The sequence below is a fragment of the Brachionichthys hirsutus genome, chromosome 16 (assembly GCF_040956055.1).
Source record: "Brachionichthys hirsutus isolate HB-005 chromosome 16, CSIRO-AGI_Bhir_v1, whole genome shotgun sequence".
In the NCBI taxonomy this organism is placed as follows: Eukaryota; Metazoa; Chordata; class Actinopteri; order Lophiiformes; family Brachionichthyidae; genus Brachionichthys; species Brachionichthys hirsutus.
Window position 1 is genome coordinate 11,813,686 of NC_090912.1, and position 23,358 is coordinate 11,837,043.

Below are 23,358 nucleotides of genomic sequence, written 5' to 3' on the forward strand. Positions count from 1 at the left end.
GTGTTGTGCGAAGCAGTTCCTGGGCCTGTGCGGCAAAAGGGCGACTGGACTTGAGGCGGGTATGATGTGGCGTCTCCATGACAACCTTGTGGAGGAGGTGGGATTCGCTCAGATGTGCCTTCCAAGCGAGAGCTAGTATGGCTGCGTCTCGCCTGATCTCTGCCTGGGCGATTCCAGCAAGGACCGGTTGGTTGGTTGGAGTGGCACGTAGGCATCCGGAGACAGTCCGTAGTGTGCTACTAAGGGCAGCGTCCAGCTTTTGGAAATGGGTGCTACGGCTCGAGACTGGGGCAGAGTATTCAGGAGCAGGAAGGACCAGGGCCTCGGTGGAGGCTCCCCACGTGGTTCCTGCTAAACGCCGTATCAGTGCTGCACGGGCAGTGGTCTTTCCTTTCACACTGTCCAGATGTTGTTTAAACCAGTGGTCCCCAACCACCGGGCCGCGGCCCGGTACCGGTCCGTGAGGCATTTGTTACCGGGCCGCACAGAAAGAATAAATAATGTATGCAATTTAAGTTGTATCGATTATTAGCGTCTAAAAGGTGTTTTATTTTGAAAAAAACCCGGAATTTCGCCAACGTAACATTCACCTGTGAATTGTCATGCTTTACGTGATACGTTACTAAAAACAGATGTAAACTAGCGAAAATAAAATTACAAAACAAACGTTTTTGCAGAGCTTCTTTGCTAATGGAAAGTCCAACCGAGGAGGAAGAAAATAAAACTTATTTTCACAGACAAACCAGGAGTCAGACTTAAAACACGGTTTATCTACAACAGCTGATTAGCTTTGTTAACGAGCAATGAAGGGTTCAAAACTGCTTCAGCACATAAAGACAAGAACCCAGAAGTAAAAGACCAGAACCCTGGATTAAAAGACCTGAACCCTGGATTAAAACACAAGAATGTGGTATTTATTAAACAAAAAACGTGAACATGAAGGACAAAAGTAATTATTGGGACCACAATTTATGGTGAGTAGATATTGGTGTAATACTTGTTTATAATAGTTATTCAAAGTGCATAATATAAAGTTTATTGTTAAGAATTGTTAGCAAGACGGCATGAGCGGTGGGTGGCGAGTAGACAAACAAAAGAGCAGAGGAAGTCCTCAGATGGTCCACGTCACTCTTTATTTCATCCAAGGCGTGACCTCACCACATCCCCAGCGCCCAAACAGGTGCATTCGTCGCAGACGCTGGGTCCTCGCTCCTCCGGCAGCCCCGACATGCCGGGTGTCTGCCACTATTTAAGCACCTGTTCTAAATTGGGCAATCCCATTACCACCCAACCACCCCCATCTAGTTTCCCCCTTGGTTTGACCCGGAACTCTTTTGAGCAGCGTCTGTTCCCCGGGGAAGTCCTTTGGCCAAACGCTGCCGCCCTGGACACAAGAGCAGGTAAGTGGCCCGGAACGAACAGCCTGTTCGTTACATTTCCCTCTCCCTCTCCAAGGCAAAGCCCCCCTCCTCCGAGCCTCTGGAGAGAAAGTCCGCCACCACATTCAACCTGCCCGGCCGGTACCGGACATCAAAGTCATATGGCTGCAAGGACAGGTACCATCCCGTGATGCGGTGGTTAGCGTCCTTCATCCTATGCAGCCACTGCAGAGCGCGGTGATCCGTCTCCAACTCGAAGTGACGTCCAAGCAGGTAGTACCTGAGAGCATCAACGGCCCATTTTACGGCCAAGCATTCCTTTTCAACCGTTGAGTACCTCGTTTCACGGTCCAGCAGCCTCCGACTGAGGAAGACAACCGGTTTCCGCTCCCCCTCCTTCACCTGGATCAGGACGGCCCCCAGCCCACTCCGAGAGGCGTCCGTCTGAAGGATAAAGGGCTGGCTGAAGTCTGGACTGCGCAGGACCGGCCCCGTACAGATAGCCCCCTTCAGGTCGTGGAAGGCCCGCTCGCACTCCTCAGTCCAACGCACCCTACTGGGAGCTGCCTTCCTTGTCAAATCCGTCAACACCACCGCCCTTTCGGAAAAATTAGGCACAAACTTCCGGTACCACCCAATCAGGCCAATAAACCCTCTCACCCCCTTTTTCGTGGTGGGGACCGGGAATGAACGAATGGCCTCCATCTTGTCCACCTGTGGCTTGATCCTCCCAAAGCCGATGGTAAAGCCAAGATACCGTACTTCCCGATGGGCCACCGCACACTTCCGGGGGTTGATGGTGAGACCAGCCGCCCTGATCCTCTGCAAAACCTCCTGGATGTGGTGCAGGTGTTGTTCTCAGGAGTTACTGTACACCACCACATCGTCCAGATAGGCCGCCGAGAAATCGGACACGTCTCGCAGAAGGTGGTCCATGAGGCGCTGGAAGGTTGCCGGTGCCCCCTGCAGACCGAATGGCATGACTTTGAATTGGTACATACCAAATGGTGTCTTGAATGCTGACAGCTCCCTTGCTTCCGGGGCCAGCGCCAGTTGCCAATAACCCTTGCTGAGGTCCAAGGTGGTGATGTAAACCGCTCCTCCCACTCTCTCCAGCAAATCGTCAATACGTGGCATTGGATACGGATCAAAGTTGGAAACCGCATTCAGGTACCTGAAATCAATGCAAAACCGCAACGAGCCATCCTTCTTAGGGACCAGTACGATAGGACTACACCACTCGCTACTGGACTCCTCAATGACTCCCAGTTCCAGCATCAGCCGGATTTCTGTCCGTAATACCGGCACCAACCGCTCTGGTATCCGGTGACTCTGCCGACGAACTGGGGCATCCCTCTTCAGCCGTATCGTATGCTGGACCAACGAAGTGAAACCCGGGGTTTCCTTGAAAAGAGCGGGGTCCAGCAATGGCTTAATCGATTCCTGCTGAGAGGTGGAGAGGTGGGAGAGGTCAACCACAGCCACCTCCTCGGCACTGGTCGGGAAATACTTCTCAGTAACCTCTTCATCCCGCACCGCTCTGACTAATAACTGCGGTGCCGGCTCGGCCTGGACATGAAACTCCTTCAACAGGTTCACATGAAAAACCTGATGTTTCTTTCTTCTCTCTGGCATACGGAGTTCATACGTTACTTTCCCAACCTGTCTAGTAACGTCATACGGTCCGTGCCACTTAGCAAGCAGTTTGTTCTCACTTGTCGGCAACAGTAACAGTACCTTCTGGCCCGGACTGAAGATCCTATTTTTAGCCTTCTGGTCGTACCAGGTTTTTTGACGCTGCTGCACCTCTTTCAGGTTCTCCTCAGCCAGGGCCACCGTAGCCTCCAACCGCTCCCTCATCTTAATGACGTAGGCTATGATGTTGTCACCCTCAGTCTCCGTTCGCTCCCAGTAGTCCCTCAGGAGATCCAGGGGTCCCCGCACCTGGCGGCCGTACAGCAGTTCAAAAGGCGAGAATCCGGTAGATGATTGTGGGACCTCCCGGTAGGCAAACAGCAGATACGGCAGCCACTGGTCCCAGTCAGCGCCTGTGCTGGAGACAAACTTGCGCAGCATATGCTTCAGAGTCTGGTTATAGCGCTCTACCAACCCGTCCGTTTGGGGATGATACGGTGTGGTCCTAATCCCCTTAATCCCCAACAACTGATAGACCTGCTTCAGCAAGGTGGACATGAAGTTTGTACCACAGTCTGTCAGAACTTCCTTCACGACTCCAACTCTGGAAAATAGCTGCACCAGACAATTCGCTATCTGTTTGGCTTTAACTGACCGCAGGGGGAAGGCTTCCGGATATCTGGTAGCGTAGTCACAAACCACTAAGATGAATCGCTTCCCGCTTGAGCTCTGTTCAAGCGGACCGACAATGTCCATGCCAACCCTCTCAAATGGGGTACCAATTATTGGCAGCGGCAGCAGCTGGGCGGGGGCGACACCTTTCCCTGCTGTTAGTTGACATTTCTCACAAGATTTGCAAAAGGCGGAGATCTGGGCATACATACCACACAAACCGACGTCCAATCCGAAGGAGCGTTTTCTGGAAAGCCATGTGCCCCGCCCAGGGAATGGAATGACCCAGTTCCATTACCTGCTGCCGGAATTGGTGGGGTAACGCCAGGGCTTCGCGCTGATCCTTAACTTGATATAACATCCCCTTATTAATCACATATCTAGCTTCCTCCAGACAGTTGGTTTCCCCCTGATCCCCCACTTTATCAAACCAACAGTTGAGAGAGGGTTCCTGTCTTTGCAGCGGACCGAGGTCCGAAGGGATATCGCATTCAAGGGGCCTGAGGGGTTCGTCCATCTCCTTATGCTCCCTCACAGAATGTGCGAACTTCTCCTGCCTTTTCTGGGTTTTGGGCTTCCTAGATTTCCCTGGTTTGGACTCCAGCTCCTCCTCCCAAAAGGGAAGCTCTTCAAACGCCACCTTAGCCGCTTGAGCCCTGGTGAGAACATTAACTGTGGTGCCTCGCCCCCCTGCGGCTGTGTCCGAGACCGAGACAACCTCACCGTTCTGTCGCCCTGTGCTACTCTGGAATATGAGGTCAATTAAGGTTGGAACATCGTTTCCCAGTATAACATCATATGGTAATTTGTCGGCTAGGGCTACATGCAACAAGTATGTTTGTCCCCCTACGGTCAGATACACCTCAGCTGTTGGGTACAGGTGCTCATCTCCATGAATACAGGTGAGGGGCATCTGGCCTCCCGAGCGCCTCTCCCCTGGGACCAACCTAGCAAGAACCACTGACTGAAAACAGCCCAAGTCTAACAGGGCTTCTCCTCGGGTCCCATTCACCAGCACCGGTGTTGTGCGCCCCCTCCCCGCCACGGCCGGTACTACAGTTGGTCTTGGTACTGCACACATTAACGAGGGTTTAGATTTTAAGATGGGACAAAACCGCTGTATGTGGCCTAAGTTATCACAGTTATAACATCTGACCTCCCGAGTCTGGTTTCTATCCCCGGGTGTCTTAGCGGGGTTTGAACGAAACTGGTCATATGGTGAAGACTCACCCGTACTAACCCCTTTTCCCAGACCACACCTATCACCCCCAAAGGACTTACTTGGCTGGGTGCTGCGCGGCTCCCGTCCAAAGTAGCCTGCTGTGGACCCTCTCCGTGCTGACAGGAAAGCCTCTGCCAGACGCGCTGCTCCATCCGCGGTGGCCGGATCCCGCTCCCGGATCCATACCTCGAGCTCGGGGTTCACCATGCGGAGAAACTGCTCCATAACGAGCTTCTCCATCATGTCTCCCACTCTCGCCCCTCCCGGCTGGAGCCACCGGGTTAACAAGTCCTTCAACCGCACATACAGCTCCCGCGGGGTCTCATCCGGCTCAACTGTCAGCGACCTGAAGCGTCTCCGATAGGTCTCGGCTGTTATTTCATACTTGGCCAGGATAGCGTCTTTCACCTTGTCATAATCCTCTGAGTCATGCCTGTCCATCCCTACAAAGGCGCGACGTGCCTTCCCAGTTAGCAAGGGCACCAGGCGGACTGCCCACTCTTCTTCTGGCCAGCGACACACTTGGGCCATCCGTTCAAACGTGATGAGGAAATGTTCAATATCATCCTCTGGCATCAGCACCGGCAGTTTGGGCTCCCTTTGCCGTCGGCCGCCATAGCCCCCACCGCCGCTAGGCTCCTCTGCCACTCCGTCCTCCTCATCTTCATCCATGCGCACCCTTCTCTCGGCGCGCCCTGACCGCCGAACCTGCTGCTGGATCTGCTGAACATCGTCCTTCAACGCCTCCCACCGTTGCTCCTGCAGAGACACCACCTTGTCCATTCTTTTGACTCCCGCATTCTGGCTTTCAATCAGGGTTTTAACCAGCGCTGTCAGCTCCTCCAATTTACTGTCGGGGCCGCTCATCTCCGCCCCCGGGCCCGACGTCACCGCTAGCGCCTCCTCGGGCCCCTCCGTCTTCTTGCCGCCTCTCGTGTTCATTGTGCTCTCATACCCTCGCCATCCCACTTCTGACACCAATTGTTAGCAAGACGGCATGAGCGGTGGGTGGCGAGTAGACAAACAAAAGAGCAGAGGAAGTCCTCAGATGGTCCACGTCACTCTTTATTTCCTCCAAGGCGTGACCTCACCACATCCCCAGCGCCCAAACAGCTGCATTTGTCGCAGACGCTGGGTCCTCGCTCCTCCGGCAGCCCCGACATGCCGGGTGTCTGCCACTATTTAAGCACCTGTTCTAAATTGGGCAATCCCATTACCACTCAACCACACCCATCTAGTTTCCCCCTTGGTTTGACCCGGAACTCTTTTGAGCAGCGTCTGTTCCCCGGGGAAGTCCTTTGGCCAAACGCTGCCGCCCTGGACACAAGAGCAGGTAAATGGCCCGGAACGAACAGCCTGTTCGTTACACTCCCAGTTCCAGCATGCCGTTATATTCCTTTTTCTTTTTATTTCATTACACCCCCGGTCCGCGAAATAATTGACCGGCAAGAAACCGGTCCGTGTCAGGAAAAAGGTTGGGGACCGCTGGTTTAAAGGACAATGTTCTGTCGAGCTTCACGCCAAGGTGTGTCGGGGAGGACTGGGACTGTAGCTGTGCATCGGCAACGATGATGTTGGTTTCACGTGTTGCTTCCCTGTTGTAGAGGTGGAACATTGTTGCAACAGTCTTTTTGACACTGAGCTTGAGTCGCCAGTCCTTCAGGTAAGAGGATAGGATGGCCATATCCTCTGTAAGGCCTTCCTCTACTGCTTCCCAAGAGGGTTTGATAAGCAGGATTGCCATGTCGTCTGCATAGCCAGACGACATACTTATATACAAGGACGGCATATTTCCTTGATGTTGTTAGGGGTAGGTCGTGGATGTAGATAACAATAATGCTTGATTTTATATAGCACTTTTCTAGGCACCCAAAGACGCTTCACATTGTGCATTATTCATTCACACCACACTTGGTGGTGGTGAAGCTACTAGCCACAGCTGCCCTGGGGCAGGCTGACAGGAGCGAGGCTGCCAATTTGCACCATCGGCCCTCCTGACCACCACCAACATTCACTCGCTCACTACATTCACACAGGCAATGTGGGTGAAGTGTCTTGCCCAAGGACACAACGACAGCGGACATGTGAAGGTCGGGAATCGAATCAAACCGCCAACCTCTCGATCATAGGACGACCCGCTCAACCACCTGCGCCACCATCGCCCTAGATGTTAAATAACATCGGTGCCAGGACAGAGCCCTGTGGGACACCGTTCCTGAGCCTTCTCACCCTACTGCTTTGGCCGTTGCTGGTCTGGAGCTTAAAGCTGCAGTTGCTCAGCATCTCCATAATGAAGCTCAGCAGGTGCTTGTCCGGGATGGTCTTCAGAAGCTTCACATGTAGCCAGCGCAGCCAGACAGTGTCAGGCAGCTGTGAGGTCCAAGAAGATGGCGCCAGCCTTTTGTTCTTTGGGGAGCTGGGGGTCGATCACTGGGGTGAGGCAAGCCAGGATGAGGCGTTCCAGCAGTTTGAAGGGTACACACAGAAGGGAGATTAGCCCGTATCCCTTTGGGTCATCGCTTGGCTTGTTGGGATTCGGCAGTGCAATCACCTTGGCACGGCGCCAGATTTTTGGCAGCTTTAGGCGTTGGAGACATGCAGATAGGAAGCAACGGAGCCAGTCAGTTACCTTCTTACCTTGGTGTTTCATCTATCCCTGGTGCCTTACCAGTCTTTTTTTTTTTTTTCCAAAATCTTTTTATTATTTTCTTATGAACACATAAAACATTGAAGTACAGCATGTACAGATACTCATACACATACAATGTACACATATCCATACACACTTACATTGATAATTAAAATAATAAAAACTGACACCAACAAGGGAGACAAAAAAATAAAAATTAAAAAATTAAAAAAAAATAATAATAATAATAATAATAAAAAAAAAGGGGGTGGGGTGGGAGGAGTGAGGGGGGGGGGGTCAAGCTAGTCATATCTATGCATTTGTATGTTTATTTCTGTTTATTTTTGCTGAAGTACTCCAAAAACGCATCCCACGTCAAATAAAAGTCATCTACCCTCCGTTTCAGTTCGAATTTAATCTTCTCCAATTGAACGTGCTTCATTACATCATTTAAGAGATTTAAGTAGGACGGAGGTTTTTTTTGTTTCCAGTTTAATAGGATCAATCTCCTAGACAACACTGTAACAAATTTAACAACCGTTTTTTGCCTGTTCGAGAGACCAGTCAAGGCTGAGGGAACTCCAAACAATGCCAACACAGGATCAGGCTGTAGTTGTGTCTGACAAATGTTCGACAACATGTTAAATATCTTGGCCCAATAAGGCATTATGTCAGGACACTTCCAGAACGTATGAGCCAGTGTGGCCTGCTCTTGGCCACACCGGTCACAAGCAGTGTTCACCCCTGGAAACATTTTGGAGAGCCGCACTTTAGAGAGGTGTAGTCTGTGCAAAACTTTGAACTGCAGAAGTCCATGTCGAGCACAAACTGAAGATGAGTGGACGTTGACCTGAGCTGCAGTCCATTGAGAGGCAGTGATGTTTATCCCGATATCCTGTTGCCAGGCCTCCTTTAGATGATCAAGTGAAGGCATGTATTCTTTGTCTGATATTTCGCGACGTATTTTAGAAATTGAACCTTTTTTCAGCGGGTCTTTTGAGAGTACAGTGTTCATCTCGGAGTCAGGGGGCCGAGAGGGGAAACCAGAGAATTTTGCTTTAACAAAGCTACGAATTTGTAAATATTTGAAAAAGTCCATATTTTCAATTTTATATTTTTCTCTCAATTGCTCAAAGGTTGCGAATTTTCCACTAACATACAAGTCCTGCATGGAATTTATCCCTTTGGCTCTCCATCGATGAAATGAGACCTTACTGAGTTCTGGACCAAACTCATGATTATGTGTGATCGGGGTCAATGTTGAGATCTCCTGCCAATTAAAATGTCTCCTAATTTGATGCCAAATCTTAACTGAATGGGAAACCACAAGACTCTTGACTTTGGGTTTATTATTTTTCAAGGAGGCATAAAGCAATGCTTGTAATGAGGTAGAATTGCAACTCTGATTCTCCATCTCTACCCAGTCAGCCCCCTGCGAATTGCACCAGAAAGACAAAGCTCGGATATTACACGACCAATAGTATACTCTCAAACAAGGCAATCCCATTCCTCCCAGCTCTTTTGGTCTCTGCAAAAAAGACTTTTTAATCCTGGGTGTCTTTTTATTCCAAATAAAACGTGATATTAAACTGTCCAATTTTGTGAAGAAGGCTTTGGTGATATAAAATGGTATGCATTGGAATAAAAACAGAAATTTAGGAAGAATGTTCATTCTTACTATGTTAATTCTTCCTGCCAGAGAAACTGGGAGGGTGTTCCATTTGTCCAAGTTGTGAGTCGTTTGTTCACACAGCTTTGAGAAATTATGTTTAAAAAGACCGGAAAATTCTTTGGTGAAGTTGATCCCTAAATACTTAAAACTGTTTGTGATTGTAAATGGATAAGAGGCAAGGACTTGGTTAGATTCTTGGGTCGGGCTAGTAATTAAAAAGATGACACTCTTTGAAAAATTTATTTTATATCCTGATATTATTCCAAAATCTTTTAAAACTGACATTACTTTCGGAAGAGATTCCTTAGTGTTTGACACATATAACAACAGGTCGTCAGCATACAGTGACACCTTGTGTTCGGTCTTTCCCCTTGTAATACCGACATATCCTTCAGATGCTCTCAATGCAATGGCTAGAGGCTCAATTGCTAAAGCAAAAAGTAAGGGGGATAGGGGGCAGCCCTGCCTTGTTGAACGTCCTAGAGAGAAATGAGATGAATCTACATTATTAGTTTGTACAGACGCTTGTGGTTGAACATATAACAGTTTGATCAGAGATACAAAGTTGGGACCGAAACCAAATTTTAACAGGGATGAGAAGAGATAATCCCACTCGACCCTGTCAAAGGCTTTCTCCGCATCTAGGGAGAGCAGCAACTCTTGAGTTTGTTTATCTGTGTCTTGGGTGTAAATAATGTTCATCAATCTACGTATATTAAAGAATAGATGCCTGTCTTTTATGAACCCAGTCTGGTCCCGACATATGACGGTAGGAAGTATATTTTCCATGCGTGTTGCCAAGATTTTTGCTAGGATTTTATAGTCAGCATTGAGTAAACTTATAGGTCGGTATGAACTGGGTTCCAAAGGATCCTTCCTTACCAGTCTTAAGATGTTTTATGGCTTGTTCAGTTTCTTGCATTGAGAAGTTAACCGATAGGTTGGCATCACACCCTGGGGCCCTGTGCAGTTCATGGACTCTCGCTGATGTTGTTCGAGTGAGGTCCTCGTCTGCGTTCGGGAAGCAGCTGTTACTCAGCAGGAGCGACGCAATGGAGTTCGCAGTAATGGGGCACTGTGCCGGGGTTGTTGACCTTCCGGTCATCTTTTTTAGGGTCTGCCACTCCCTTCGACTGCAGTGTGTGAAGTTGATTGACTCCACTGTCTCAGTCCAACGTTGCCTGCGTTTCTCATTCAGTCTGCTGAAGAGATTTCCTGCTGCTCTCTCCCTGCCTTTCGTCATCCCAACAGGGAACAGAGGCTTTACGTTCACCGCGGGGGATGTTGTTCTTGGCGGCGGCCAGCATCATTTTGCAGTACGAGTTGTAGGCGTCGTTCAGGTTGGTGGAACACGGGTGTGGTAGGGTAGTAACTGCCTTGGTCACTTGTTTAGTGAAACCTGCACAGTTCGCTTTCCGGAAGTTCCATCTCTTGACATCCCTCCCTTGCACAGGCTGGACCAAAGATGGAATGGTGATGAGTGACGGTCGGTGGTGTGACCGGGAAAACATGCCCAGAATGCGTCTCGCAGGGAGAGGCTGGTCGTTGTGCCATTTTGCGAATGCCAGGTCTGGGTTGGTGTTGCTGTTCCATCGTGCAGAGTAGAACGTGTGTGGCTCCTTTGGGTCGTATAGGAGTGCAGCATCGACAGTGGAGGCCCAGTCTACCAGGAAGTCACCATCAGCGTTGGAGCTGCTGCAACCCCGGTCTGAGTGGTGGGAAGGGGCAGGGACATCCGGCAGGGACGATGGGACCAATCTGCTGGGCGGTGGTTTGTAGATGCTGACGATGGTAGTGTCTTGCACTTTGGTGTTAATCCATTCTATCTCTGCACCCTCTGGAGACTGTCCGGCAGCTGACCACGACATATCTATGCGCACAAATGTGGCCGTGCCATGATGTTTACTGGCAATGTGGCCAGCCAAGGTGTACCCAGGGACCCTCGGGATGTTCTTGTTTTCCTGGTGGGTCTCCTGCAGGGTGATCGCTGTCACGTTGTTTTTTCGGGCCAATTGCTCAAGGATGTCAATCTTAGCAGTGGTGAGGCCTTCGACATTGAGCTGGAGAAGCGCTAGCGCTGGAGCTGTGGACGGTGGACGTTATAAAGACATTTGTTTCGCTTTGTTAGATATTTGAGTTATGCAGCACGCTCACAATACACAGGTTGCACAAACACTCTTAGTTTCTTCATCTCTACATACTTTTCGGTAATAATCAAACACATATATTAATCACATATAAAGACTCACACATTGTTAACTGATACACGGTGGGCATAAGTTAGGGCCCCTCCCAGGAGGAGAGTGTTCTACGCCCACTGCCGAAACATTCACTGCCCCCCCCCCCCCCCCCGCGTCTGTAGGAGAGTCCAGCGCTGTGTTTCCTTACCAGCTTTGTACTTACTGAAAACCTTCAGTAAACTTGATTCGTTTTATAATCCTGACTCATTATTGAATAAACACCTCCAACACGAGATATAATAAAAGAACCGGGGAAAAAGGAGAAACCTAACAGCGACATGCGGAGGCCACGTGGAGGCTGTCTTCTCCTTGTGAAGCACTTTGTGGCTTGTTGTCTGTGAAGGTGATCCATGAATAATATATAATATATAAATAACATTTACTTCCTTACTGAAGCTAAATGATGAGCTCAGGTAACGACCAGCAGGTCGAGCCTCGACGTCACCAACAGCAGAACCTGTCAGGTAAAGATGGACCTTGTTCTGATCATGGGTTCTGTTGTCTCAGCTGAAGAACTCAAGGTGGGACTTTTATTATTCTGCATTGACTCTACCAGGAACATGAGCGCAGTGAAAGTGGAGCAGAAAGCGGAGCAGCATCCGGATCAAACATCAACAGCGGCTCACGTTTCTGTCGGTCCAGAAGTTTTCAGCGTCCAGAACTCAGAACCTGCTGAGACGCTCAAACAAAAACTCTGACGCAGCTTAAAATAAGATCCATTCTACTTTCGCTTTTGATTCACAACCTGTGACAGTTCTGCCGAGTAACAAGTGATGTCATCGCTCAGACTAAATTCTGATTGGCTCAGACTAAATTCTGATTGGCTCAGACGGACGGGGAAGTCCGCTCCTCTCGTGTTTTGTCCTCACTTCACCCTTGATGGTCGGACTGGAAGCTTTAAAGAATCTTGTGGCTGTTCTGTTGTTTGAGCTGCAGATGGGACAGTTCACGATGAAGACCTCGGTTCTGGTTCTGGTTCTGGTTCTGGTTCTGGGTACAGGTGTACCTGGGGCGGTGGGAGGTGAGTTTCTATCCTGCTGTCTGGGTTGACGGTTCTGTTGTTGGACTTCCTGATATGTTAGGAGTCTAGAAATGTCCAAACGGTACCGACCCGTCATCTTAAAGTTCTTCCTGTAAAGTCCATTTACTTCAGGTCCAACTGGGACAGGAGGACAGAGGTAGTTCTTCCTTCTTTGTCCTCTTTAATTTGATGGGTTCAGAACCTCCGGCTCAGACGGACATCAGACCTGATGACGGAGGTGTGCTGGTGTCGGTCGGTGGTTCTGCTGAGGTCCAACAACAAACCGGTCTAGAGATGGTTTCCAAGCTGCGTCTTCATGATAGAGTTTGTCCACCAGAGAGTGGACAGCTTTATTCTCCAGCTGACAAATGTCCTGATCCGTTTGGATGGGTTCTGACCCGTGTCAGCCTCAGAACCCAGCATGGACTGGACCGCACGGTTTCCACACCGAACTATGAGCAGGGGACGGATTTGTTCAGCATTCTGGACGTGACACAGAAACAGGACGTCCACGTCTTCAGACGACGGCGGAGGTTCTGAGGAGAACAACAATGGAAGTGTCAGAACTCAAAGAGAACAAATCAGAGAACCTTCCTGTTGATACCTGAACAGAACCAACTGTTAGAACCAGGACGAGAAGGAAGAGACGTCAGCTGATGATGGAGGGAATGTTGGAACGTCAGAGGATCAGAATCTGCTCTGAATCCAACGGATATGATAACTGCTGTTATAACTGGTGTTATAACTGGTGTTATAACTGGTGTTATAACCGGTGTTATAACTGCTGTAATAACTGCTGACTGGTGTTATAGCTGGTGTTAGACTGGCGTTCTTTCTTATATAGAACCGTGTCCTTCAAATATTAAATGTATCAATATTAATGAGAAATATTCATCACAAAATCTGTTGTGAGTGAAACAGGTTTTGGGTTCTGCAGGTTCTGCCCATCAGGACCTGACGGTGTTTCGGGACCGGGTCACACCTTTATTTGCTGTGGTGCTGAAACCCAAATCTTTAGGGTCAAACCGTTTTAATTCACAAACTCTCCGACATCTGGCCTTGAAAATGATGCCAGTTATCAGCTGATGGTGGAAAATGACCAGCGCGACTTTGTGACACCATAGAAGAAGAAGTTCTGCTGGGTTTCAGCTGCAGGAGCCTCAGAGTTCAAACCTGTGATCAGAACCAGAAGTTGTCATCGGTCACAGGTTCAGGTGTGAGTGGAGAGCAGGAAGTGATGTCATCAGGTGGAAACAGGTTCAACCTTCAGATCGTGATTCTGGTTTTTCTTTCAGAGACTCACTCTGTGAAGTATTTCGACACGGCGTCTTCTGGAGTCTCAAACTTCCCGGAGTTTGTGTCCGTTGGTTTGATCGATGACGTCCAGATGATTCACTATGACAGTAAGACCAAGAGAGCAGAACCCAAACAGGACTGGATGGACAAAGTCACAGCAGAGGATCCAGAGTACTGGACCGAACAGACGGGGAACGGTGTGGTGAACCAAGAATGGTCCAAATTCACCATGGAAACTTTAAGGAAGCGCTTCAACCAATCAGAAGGTTTGTTTGTGTTTATTAAATGTTGTGTTCATGCTGTAGGAAGTAAACACACACACACACACACACACACACACACACACACACCTCTGCAGGAACGCTTTTGCATCACTGCTGGGTTTCTAAAGCTCCGGGACACAGACTGGTTCTGCTGGTTCTGCTGGTTCTGCTGGGTCCAGTGAGGACCAGGTCGATGACTGGAGTCTGTCTCTCTCTCAGGTGTCCACATTGTCCAGCGGCTGTCTGGCTGTGAGTGGGACGATGAGACTGGAGAGGTCACTGGTTTTGAGCAGTATGGTTATAATGGAGAAGACTTCATCGTCCTGGACCTGAAGACGGAGACATGGATCGCTCCCAGTCCTCAGGCTGTCATCACCAAACACAGATGGGATCATGACAGAGCTTGGATGGAATACAACAAGTATCACCTCACCCAGGAGTGTCCTGAGTGGGGGAGGAAGTATCTGGAGTATGGGAGGAGCTCTCTGCTGAGAACAGGTAGAAGCACATCACCTGGTGGAGTTTCAAACCAACAACCTTCATGTTCCTCTGCTGTTTCTGACCCACACACAGAGACACACTCTGTCCTTTACCTCTCTGTCCTCCTTCTCTCTCCTTCAGTCTTCTTCTCCTCAGCTCCTCCCTTCTTTTGTCGCCTCCTCTCCTCTGAGGTTTATTTGCATCGTTTCAGTGTCTCTGGCGACAACAGTGACTCCTGATGACGTGTCTTTGTCTCCTCCTCCAGAGCTCCCCTCTCTAACGTGTCTCTGTCTCCTCCTCCAGATCTCTCCTCTCTAGCGTGTCTTTGTCTCCTCCTCCAGAGCTCCCCTCTCTAACATGTCTCTGTCTCCTCCTCCAGATCTCTCCTCTCTAGCGTGTCTTTGTCTCCTCCTCCAGAGCTCCCCTCTCTAACGTGTCTTTGTCTCCTCCTCCAGAGCTCCCCTCTCTAACGTGTCTTTGTCTCCTCCTCCAGAGCTCCCCTCTCTAACGTGTCTTTGTCTCCTCCTCCAGATCTCTCCTCTCTAACGTGTCTTTGTCTCCTCCTCCAGAGCTCCCCTCTCTAACGTGTCTTTGTCTCCTCCTCCAGAGCTCCCCTCTCTAACGTGTCTCTGTCTCCTCCTCCAGAGCTCCTCTCTCTAACGTGTCTTTGTCTCCTCCTCCAGAGCTCCCCTCTCTAACGTGTCTTTGTCTCCTCCTCCAGAGCTCCCCTCTCTAACGTGTCTTTGTCTCCTCCTCCAGATCTCTCCTCTCTAGCGTGTCTTTGTCTCCTCCTCCAGAGCTCCCCTCTCTAACGTGTCTTTGTCTCCTCCTCCAGAGCTCCCCTCTCTAACGTGTCTTTGTCTCCTCCTCCAGAGCTTCCCTCTCTAACGTGTCTTTGTCTCCTCCTCCAGAGCTCCTCTCTCTAACGTGTCTTTGTCTCCTCCACCAGAGCTCCCCTCTCTAACGTGTCTTTGTCTCCTCCTCCAGAGCTCCCCTCTCTAACGTGTCTTTGTTTCCTCCTCCAGAGCTCCCCTCTATAACGTGTCTTTGTCTCCTCCTCCAGAGCTCCCCTCTCTAACGTGTCTTTGTCTCCTCCTCCAGAACTCTCTTCTCTAGCGTGTCTTTGTCTCCTTCTCCAGAGATCCCCTCTCTAACGTGTCTTTGTCTCCTCCTCCAGAGCTCCCCTCTCTAACGTGTCTTTGTCTCCTCCTCCAGAGCTCCCCTCAGTGTTTCTCCTCCAGAAGACTCCTTCCTCTCCCGTCAGCTGCTTTGCTACAGGTTTCTACCCAGACAGAGCCGCTCTCTCCTGGAGGAAGGATGGGGAGGAGCTTCATGAGGAGGTGGAGCACGGAGAGATCCTCCCCAACCATGACGGAACCTTCCAGATGAGTGTGGACCTGGACCTTTCATCGGCGGCGGCTGAAGACTGGAGGAGGTACGACTGTGTGTTCCAGCTCTTCGGTGTGAAGGACGACTTGGTCACCAGACTGGACAAAGGAAAGATCTGGACCAACTGGGGTGAGACTGGGATCAGGGGGTGAAGGTGGGGACACATTTCTGTCTCTCTGATGGTCCAGATCATGGGTTTGAAGAGATGGACAGAAGTTTTGTTTCTTTCACTGTCGTTTGGTGTTTTCTGTGTAACTTTAGAGTTCAGATAATCAATAAACCACCCGGGACCCGGACAACGGTACCAGAACCCTAACCCGGTACCTGCACAGAAGACGGAAGCCTTTGAATCAGTGATAGTTCATTTGGTGGTGGCGGTCCAATGTCCACTGGGCTTTCATTCATGCAGGACGATGCCAGTAAAGTCAGTTCATGTCTTCAGCGGAGGAGGTTCTGATTGGACCTGGATCTGTTAGCAGGACGATCCAGAACTGCGGAGGAGGTTCTGATAGGACCTGGATCTGTTAGCAGGACGATCCAGAACTGCGGAGGAGGTTCTGTTGGACCTGGATCTGTTAGCAGGACGATCCAGAACCCAGTGAATGTTGACGTGAAGCTAGGAGGGTGGGACACGGGTCCAACATGAAGTCCTTCAGTACCGTGGGAAGACACGTTGATTCTAACGCTCCTTTATGAAATCAGCGTTCTTCACCACGTTCCTTCGTTTCTCCAGAAGCTGGGATGTAAAACGTTCCCCATATTCCTGATGTGGACCAGGATGTTATCAGAACCTTGTGTTTCTCCATGAGGACAGGTCCACAGAGCTGTGGGACTGTCCAGCCTCAGCAGAGGGACGCAGCGTTCCAGCGCTTCGGAGGTTTCAGTCTAGAGTTGGAGAAAAAGTATTTTGGATCCATTTCAGTTTTCAGAAGTTTCTAGTTTTAAAGTCAAACCTCTGTCAGAACATTAGAACACACTAGAACATTAGAACATTGGACGAGTCTCCCTGAGACTGGAACCAACATCAGGACAGAAAGCAGCACAGACCGTCCTCCTGTGGACAGGTGGACATGAAACCACCTAAACAGGACGGCAGGACCACCAACCAGGTGGTGTCCGTCTGCAGGACGGTTCTGTTGGGACATGGACGTTGTTCTCTGACTTGTTGTTTTCTGCTCTCCAGAGGAACCCACTAACGTGAACGCCATCATCATCATCATCATCACTGTAGCGGTTCTTCTCGTCCTCACGGCTGCCGTTGGATTCAAGCTGTACAGACAGAGGACAGGTGAGCGACCCAGACAGAACCAGTCTCTGTCTCCTGGCTTTGATTGGACACTTTGACCTGATGAAGCAAACAGGAGGTGGTTTCAGCTTCAGAGTCCAGAACCACGATGACGGACCAGGGAAGACAGTCGTGCTGTGTTGACCCTTGAGTAACTCCTGGACAGTTTAGTCCATTTCAGAAATTCTAAACTCCCTCCAGGACAACCACCGTCCTCTTTGGTGAGGCGGAGTCACAAAATCTCAACGTCCATAATTTGACTGTGTAATCCGTGTTTAACCTGTCCACGACCCTTCAGACAAAAATGTCCATTTGTTCTACATAGTGTCCAAGAAAAGGTCACCGAGGGGTGATTTTTGAAAGGGGGATAATTTGGGCTTAAATTTGAAAACCCATATTTCCCACCGCCGTTTGTCTGTCCGGCTGTTAGCAAGATAACTCAAAAAGTTCTGGACGGATCTGGATGAAGTTTCCAGGATTTGTCGGGAATGTTTCCAGGAACAGATGATTACATTTCGGTGATGATCCAGAAGAGATCCTGGATTCTGGATCACTTGGAACTATTTGTTAATATTGCAGTCAATGGAGATTCAAAATATTCTCCTCAATATCTCAGTTGATTATTTATCAATGTTTATGGAATTTGACACGCAGGGTGGGGGGGGGCGGGGGGGGGGGGGTGTCTATCTCTCCAACTGGATCAGGTCCAGAATGAGGTCAGGAAAAATATTACATTTTACAGGTGGACATTTTGTCCACTTAAAGGGTCATGAATTGGACTTTTTTTGTAACACAAGCGTTAAACTGTCCCCGGTTCCTCTCGGAGGACGTCCCGTTCTTCGTCTCCTCTGTTTAGCAGCAGCTACTTTTGTTTGATGGAGTGTTGCTGGTGATCCACTCGCATCCGTTCACCTGCAACCGTGAGCGGTGGACTGATGCGTCTTTGTTATCCAGGTAAACCTCGTCCACCTTCTGAGGACAGCGCTGAGCTCACGAAGAGACTGCAGCCAGAGGTGGACATGCAGCCGGAGGTGGACATGCAGCCGGAGGTGGACATGCAGCCGGAGGTGGACATGCAGCCGGAGGTCGTCATCCAGCCAGAGGTCGTCATCCAGCCAGAGATCATCATCCAGCCGGAGGGCGTTGGGACAAGGACAGAATGAACGCAGTGAGTGTCTTCGTGTGGGACACTATGTGTAGAAGAACCTTCTGACACGGGGAGATTATTCTGTCAGACTTGTGAGACGAGATAGTCTTTGACCTTTGGTGTCTTTTCCACAACAAAAGGTGAAGTTGTTTCACCTGAAGGGATCTGAGGTTGTTGGACAAAGACAATGAGTCCACCTGGACATTTAAGGTGGACTGATCGGGTTCGGGTGTGGCTTCGTGGCGTTTCTGCTCAGTTCTGTTGGTTCTGTCTCCGCAGGGTTCTGGGACAAGGAGCGGTGTCCCCACATCGTCCTGTTTGAACTGGAGTCCACCGGGTCTTCACCAGAACCCGATCCAATCAAAGATATCAGCGACGAGGATCCAGTGATCGATACTTATTGATTAGAGTCTAAACGGTGTCATTTAAATATTTCGGGGATTGTTCTCGTCTCTCTTCTCTGGAGACGTCAAACAGGATCTTTAAGACTGTCTTCATCCAACGTCCTTAGAACGTCCTCCATCATTACACTTTAACTCTTCGGCTGCTGGGTTGTTTGTGCTTTCCCTTTGTCCTATTGGTCCTCCTGGGGTCATGTGATGTGAGACGAGAGACATCTGACGGCCTCTAGAGTCGTCTCTGCTGTCCATCCTCAGAAATCCTTCCTTTGCTTCCAGTCCTCCTGGAACCTGCGGTGGGACTCGGACACTAACGAGTCCGGAGGTGTCGGAGTAAACGGGCGTGTCTTTGTTCCTCCTGGACTCCGCCCCTCCCCCAGTGCTTCCTGTCTGTTCACGGATCACAATCACTTCCTGTGTTGTTAACGAGACGAAGGCTGAAGTCGTCCTGCTGGTTCCTTTCTTTAGACAGAAATTCTGCTTTACAATAAAATCCCACATTTCCCACGTTTCTTGTTTGATTGATCCGTCTCCAATCCCATGAATATTCCTAGTCTGATTGATCCGTCTCCAATCCCATGAATATTCCCAGTCCGATTGGTCCGTCTCCAAGCCATGAATATTCCCAGTCTCATTGCTCCGTCTCCAATTCCATGAATATTCCCAGTCTCATCGCTCCGTCTCCAATCCCATGAATATTCCCAGTCTCATCACTCCGTCTCCAATCTATAAAACTAAAATCGCATGTAAGTCTGCTGTGTTCAGTGACAGAAATGATACAGTTCCTGATAGTCAGACTGATAACAGCCATCCTGCGTTTTGGATGGAGGTCGCAGGTTCAAATCCGGCTGGGGGCCTTTCTTTGTGGAGTCTTTATTACCCTCGCCGAAGGGGAGGCAAGGGTATTGCAATTGGGTCTGTTTGTCTGTCTGTCTGGATCCAGATTCTAGAATGTTTTTAAAGGATTCTTTAACATTGCGAGATAGGGCACTTTTCTTAATTTCTTCAAAACGTATGGCGGTATGGATCTGAAAAAAATCACACATAAGTACTCCTTAAAGGTCTATGACCATGACTAATTTCGGCCGAATCCGGATCACAATCCGGATCTGAGAGCTAATTTTCGTTCTAAAATCTGCATTTTTCAGGAGTCCATCCTGACCTCAATTCTGGAGCTAGAGACTTCAAATTTGGTGTGCACACTCATAGTTCATTCTGGTTTCATATATGTTACAGTTGTAGTTGTATCTTTTCCCGTTCTGGAGCAGCAAGCTAGAGCAGGTTTGGCCCCTCTGATCCGGAAGCCCTGTTTACTGTCTCACAAGATCGAATAGTCTTTTGGAGGCGGGGTTTGCAATCTCTGATTGGCTCATGTTCCAAATGAGAATTAGTTCTCAATTAACTTACCTGTTTAAATAGAGGTAAAATAAAACAACATCTTCTTGTACATGAAACAATCGTCTCTTCTGACTACGGGCGAGAGGCGGGGTACTCCCAGGATGTGTCACCAGCGCATTGCGGGGCCACACAGACACGGGGAGAACAAAAAACGCCACACAGAATGGAAATCAAACCCAGTACCTGTTTGCTGTGAGGCGGCGGCGCTAATCACTGCGCCACCATTCTGCCCCGTAATTACTGTCATCTGTAAACAAAAATAAAAATAAAATAGAACTAAATAAATAAAAACTATTCTGAAAAAAGATCAGGACATAACAAAACTGGAACAGAAAGGATCAGATAGAAGACATATGAAAAAGCTTGCTTCTTTTTTTATAGTGAAAACGTGATGCATTCAGTTGTAACCTGCAAAGAATTCGACAATACAAATGATTAAAGGCCACCTGGAAGATATACCGGTACAAGTTGTCCTTTACATTTCTCCTGGTGCCACAGATGTTTGACATCGGAGAACATCTGACTGTGCCAGACGAGTTCTCAGAGCGTGAGCGGCGCTCAGGTCTGGTGTGGAAGCAGCTGGTTGCTGGGGCGATGGCAGGCGCTGTGTCCCGAACAGGCACTGCACCATTGGACCGTCTAAAAGTCTTCCTGCAGGTGGGTCATTTCACAAAGTTCACGATTACACTTTTGTGAAGGGCTGTCTCAAAGCTTTTCTCATTTGTGCTCAGAGAGTTTTTGTCTGTCGAGACGGTGAAACCCGTTTGTTTCACCGTCACACCAGGCTTCTATTTTCTCTCACGCTGCCCGCACCGGCTGGTCCGGCGCGCTTCCTCCAACCAACTGTTTCCGCTTCCCGGAACAAGTTTATTTATAACGTTCATGGCTCCACCTCTTGACTTAGTGACATCACGATACCTTCAGAGCGCACAACATCGCTGCCCACCAGATGGGGCTGTTCTTTATCTAACGGTTACATTTAAACAAATGAAAATAAGCAAATGACCCTATCAGTGGTCAAACTGAATGGTTCTGGGCTGTCACCAACTATAGAGCCTTTAAACTAAAGCTCGCACCTCAAGGCTGGAAAACTGCTTTTTGCCCAGGGCCATCACTGACCTGAACCTGATAAAGGACCTCACCTCGCACCCCCTTCCTGTTGAACTAGCTCAGTTTGGCAGCTTGTATCTGTACCCACTGTACTCAGATGATTGACTTGTTTTTGCATTCAGGTACATGGTTCTAAATCTCAAGGAATGAATCTCTGGTCTGGACTGAGGGGAATGATCAAGGAAGGAGGCGTGTTCTCACTCTGGAGGGGAAATGGGATCAATGTCCTCAAGGTTGCTCCTGAATCGGCCATTAAGTTTATGGCCTATGAACAGGTCGGTGCGCTCCAACCAATCAATGACAAGAAATAGTTAGAACTCAATCCTTATAAATAAACCTAATGGTACATGTAAGACCAGAACTCTACCCAGTCTTGAATAATGCCTATTTTCATGTCCGGATAGTTGAATTCTCTCCACACCTGCATCATATTATTGCCCCCCCCCCCCCCCCCTCTGGGCCCTTCCCACGTCTGTCTTTCCCCGCCAACCATTCTTTCTTTTACTTTAGATTAAGTGCTTGATTCGGGGCAGTAAAGAGGGGGACTCTTTAAGGGTACAAGAAAGGTTTATCGCTGGATCTTTGGCAGGAGCTACTGCCCAGACCATCATCTACCCAATGGAGGTCAGTTTAAAGGTCATCGTATCTCTGCTGCCTTTCTGGGTCTGTCCTTTACAACACGAGCCTGCATTCATCCATTCATACAGTGGCTGCACTCATACCGCAGGTGTGGCTTCCTCTAAGCCAGGTGAGGGCTGTGGACTCCGTCACACTCCTGGACCGACAAAGGCATAAAGTTCTCACATTCTGCAGTGTATTTCTGTGGCACTAAGTTCAGTGCCTAGACTTAAAGTGAACTTTATTTCTAATGGTGCACGTAGCAGCACAATAAAGTAAATAAATACAAAAAGGCCGTAGGGGTACAGTCGATCCTCACCCTGCTTCTCCACTCTGGTGTGTAGGTGCTGAAGACTCGTCTTACACTGAGGACGACTGGACAGTACTCGGGTGTGGCTGATTGTGCCAGGAAGATCCTGAAGGTGGAGGGAGCCCAGGCTTTCTACAGGGGCTACCTGCCAAATACAGTCGGCATCATTCCTTATGCTGGCATCGATTTGGCCGTGTACGAGGTGTGTGCCGCCCACAGTCAAAACCAGAAGCTCAAAGATAGCCCGCTAAAGTTTGACCTTACTTTCGCAACTCGCCACCTTTACATATGAAACTATTTCTGCCTGTTCCTGCTCCATCTAAAGACTCTGAAGAACGCTTGGCTTCAGAGGTACTGCTTAGACTCTGCAGATCCAGGAGTTCTTGTGCTCCTGGGCTGTGGTACCATCTCAAGTACCTGTGGACAGCTGGCGTCCTATCCCCTGGCTCTCATCCGCACACGTATGCAGGCACAAGGTAAAACGGATTCCGACGTGTTCTTAACATATTGTTCCATAATCAATGGCCCAGCTAGGAGTCAACTCTCAACCTCTTTTGCTTTTCTTTCAGCCATTACTGAAGGGAAACCCAAGCTGACCATGGTGGGCCAGTTCAAGTACATCATATCACACGAGGGTGTAGCCGGCCTGTACCGAGGCATCACCCCCAACTTTCTCAAAGTCATTCCAGCTGTCAGCATCTCCTACGTAGTGTATGAGCGCATGAAGAAAATCCTCGGGGTGGGTTAGTAGACTGAGAAGCAGAAGAGAGGAGATGATGCAGCTCCTCAGAGCGAAGGGCCGCTGAACAGACGCAGGTCACACTGCTGTGGGTTCTACTTCCTGTTTACACATGCAGTTTCAAGTCTTTGACTAAGCTTAGGCTTCTTAGCCCCAATGAAAATAGCAATTTTAACTTTATTTGGAGCCAAAATGAGTGCTGTACTTTACATGCTGCTGGGATGGAATAAATCTCCATCGTTTCGTAATGAAGAGGGCTTTAACTGTTTAACTTTAAATGCCATGTCAGCATCCGTACATCCATCCAGCTTCCATTAGACGAGACGATCGATGAAACCATCTCTGCTGTGTTGGCTCCAGACATCCGTGGTCGGCGCCGGTTTGAACCCCGAAATGTGAGATGATGATCCAGACTGGCCCGTGATCAGACGAGAGCTGAAGCTGATTTTACATTT

At 49.2% G+C, this 23,358-nt stretch overlaps 2 protein-coding genes and 1 long non-coding RNA gene across 3 annotated transcripts; 2 read left to right on the forward strand and 1 right to left on the reverse strand.

The window, feature by feature from the left end:
• The first annotated feature begins 11,978 nt into the window (after positions 1-11,978).
• On the forward strand, positions 11,979-19,235 carry LOC137906184 (major histocompatibility complex class I-related gene protein-like). Its single transcript, XM_068750491.1, has 7 exons — positions 11,979-12,470; positions 13,766-14,032; positions 14,249-14,527; positions 15,725-16,027; positions 17,082-17,186; positions 18,138-18,351; positions 18,610-19,235. The coding sequence occupies exons 1-6, from the start codon at positions 12,329-12,331 to the stop codon at positions 18,344-18,346; spliced, it is 1,305 nt and encodes a 434-aa protein (XP_068606592.1). The 5' UTR covers positions 11,979-12,328; the 3' UTR covers positions 18,347-18,351; positions 18,610-19,235.
• On the reverse strand, positions 17,129-20,618 carry LOC137906187 (uncharacterized). Its single transcript, XR_011105877.1, has 3 exons — positions 20,573-20,618; positions 20,310-20,373; positions 17,129-17,167 (listed from the first exon to the last, which is right to left on the reverse strand). It is a non-coding gene; the product is annotated as an uncharacterized lncRNA (long non-coding RNA).
• LOC137906186 (mitochondrial adenyl nucleotide antiporter SLC25A23-like) lies at positions 20,496-22,960 on the forward strand. The gene is made up of 6 exons (XM_068750492.1): positions 20,496-20,783; positions 21,359-21,511; positions 21,747-21,860; positions 22,199-22,366; positions 22,490-22,640; positions 22,734-22,960. Exons 1-6 carry the CDS (start codon positions 20,625-20,627, stop codon positions 22,910-22,912), a joined length of 924 nt encoding a protein of 307 aa, XP_068606593.1. The 5' UTR covers positions 20,496-20,624; the 3' UTR covers positions 22,913-22,960.
• Positions 22,961-23,358: the final 398 nt, after the last annotated feature.

Coding starts and splice junctions, on each gene's coding strand:
- LOC137906184 (XM_068750491.1), top strand. CDS start 12,329: ATGGTCGGACTGGAAGCTTTAAAGAATCTTGTGGCTGTTCTGTTGTTT. Junction 16,028..17,081: donor AAAGATCTGGACCAACTGGG/GTGAGACTGGGA, acceptor TCTGCTCTCCAG/AGGAACCCACTAACGTGAAC. Junction 17,187..18,137: donor GCTGTACAGACAGAGGACAG/GTGAGCGACCCA, acceptor TTTGTTATCCAG/GTAAACCTCGTCCACCTTCT.
- LOC137906186 (XM_068750492.1), top strand. CDS start 20,625: ATGTTTGACATCGGAGAACATCTGACTGTGCCAGACGAGTTCTCAGAG. Junction 20,784..21,358: donor GTCTAAAAGTCTTCCTGCAG/GTGGGTCATTTC, acceptor TTTTGCATTCAG/GTACATGGTTCTAAATCTCA. Junction 21,861..22,198: donor CCATCATCTACCCAATGGAG/GTCAGTTTAAAG, acceptor TCTGGTGTGTAG/GTGCTGAAGACTCGTCTTAC.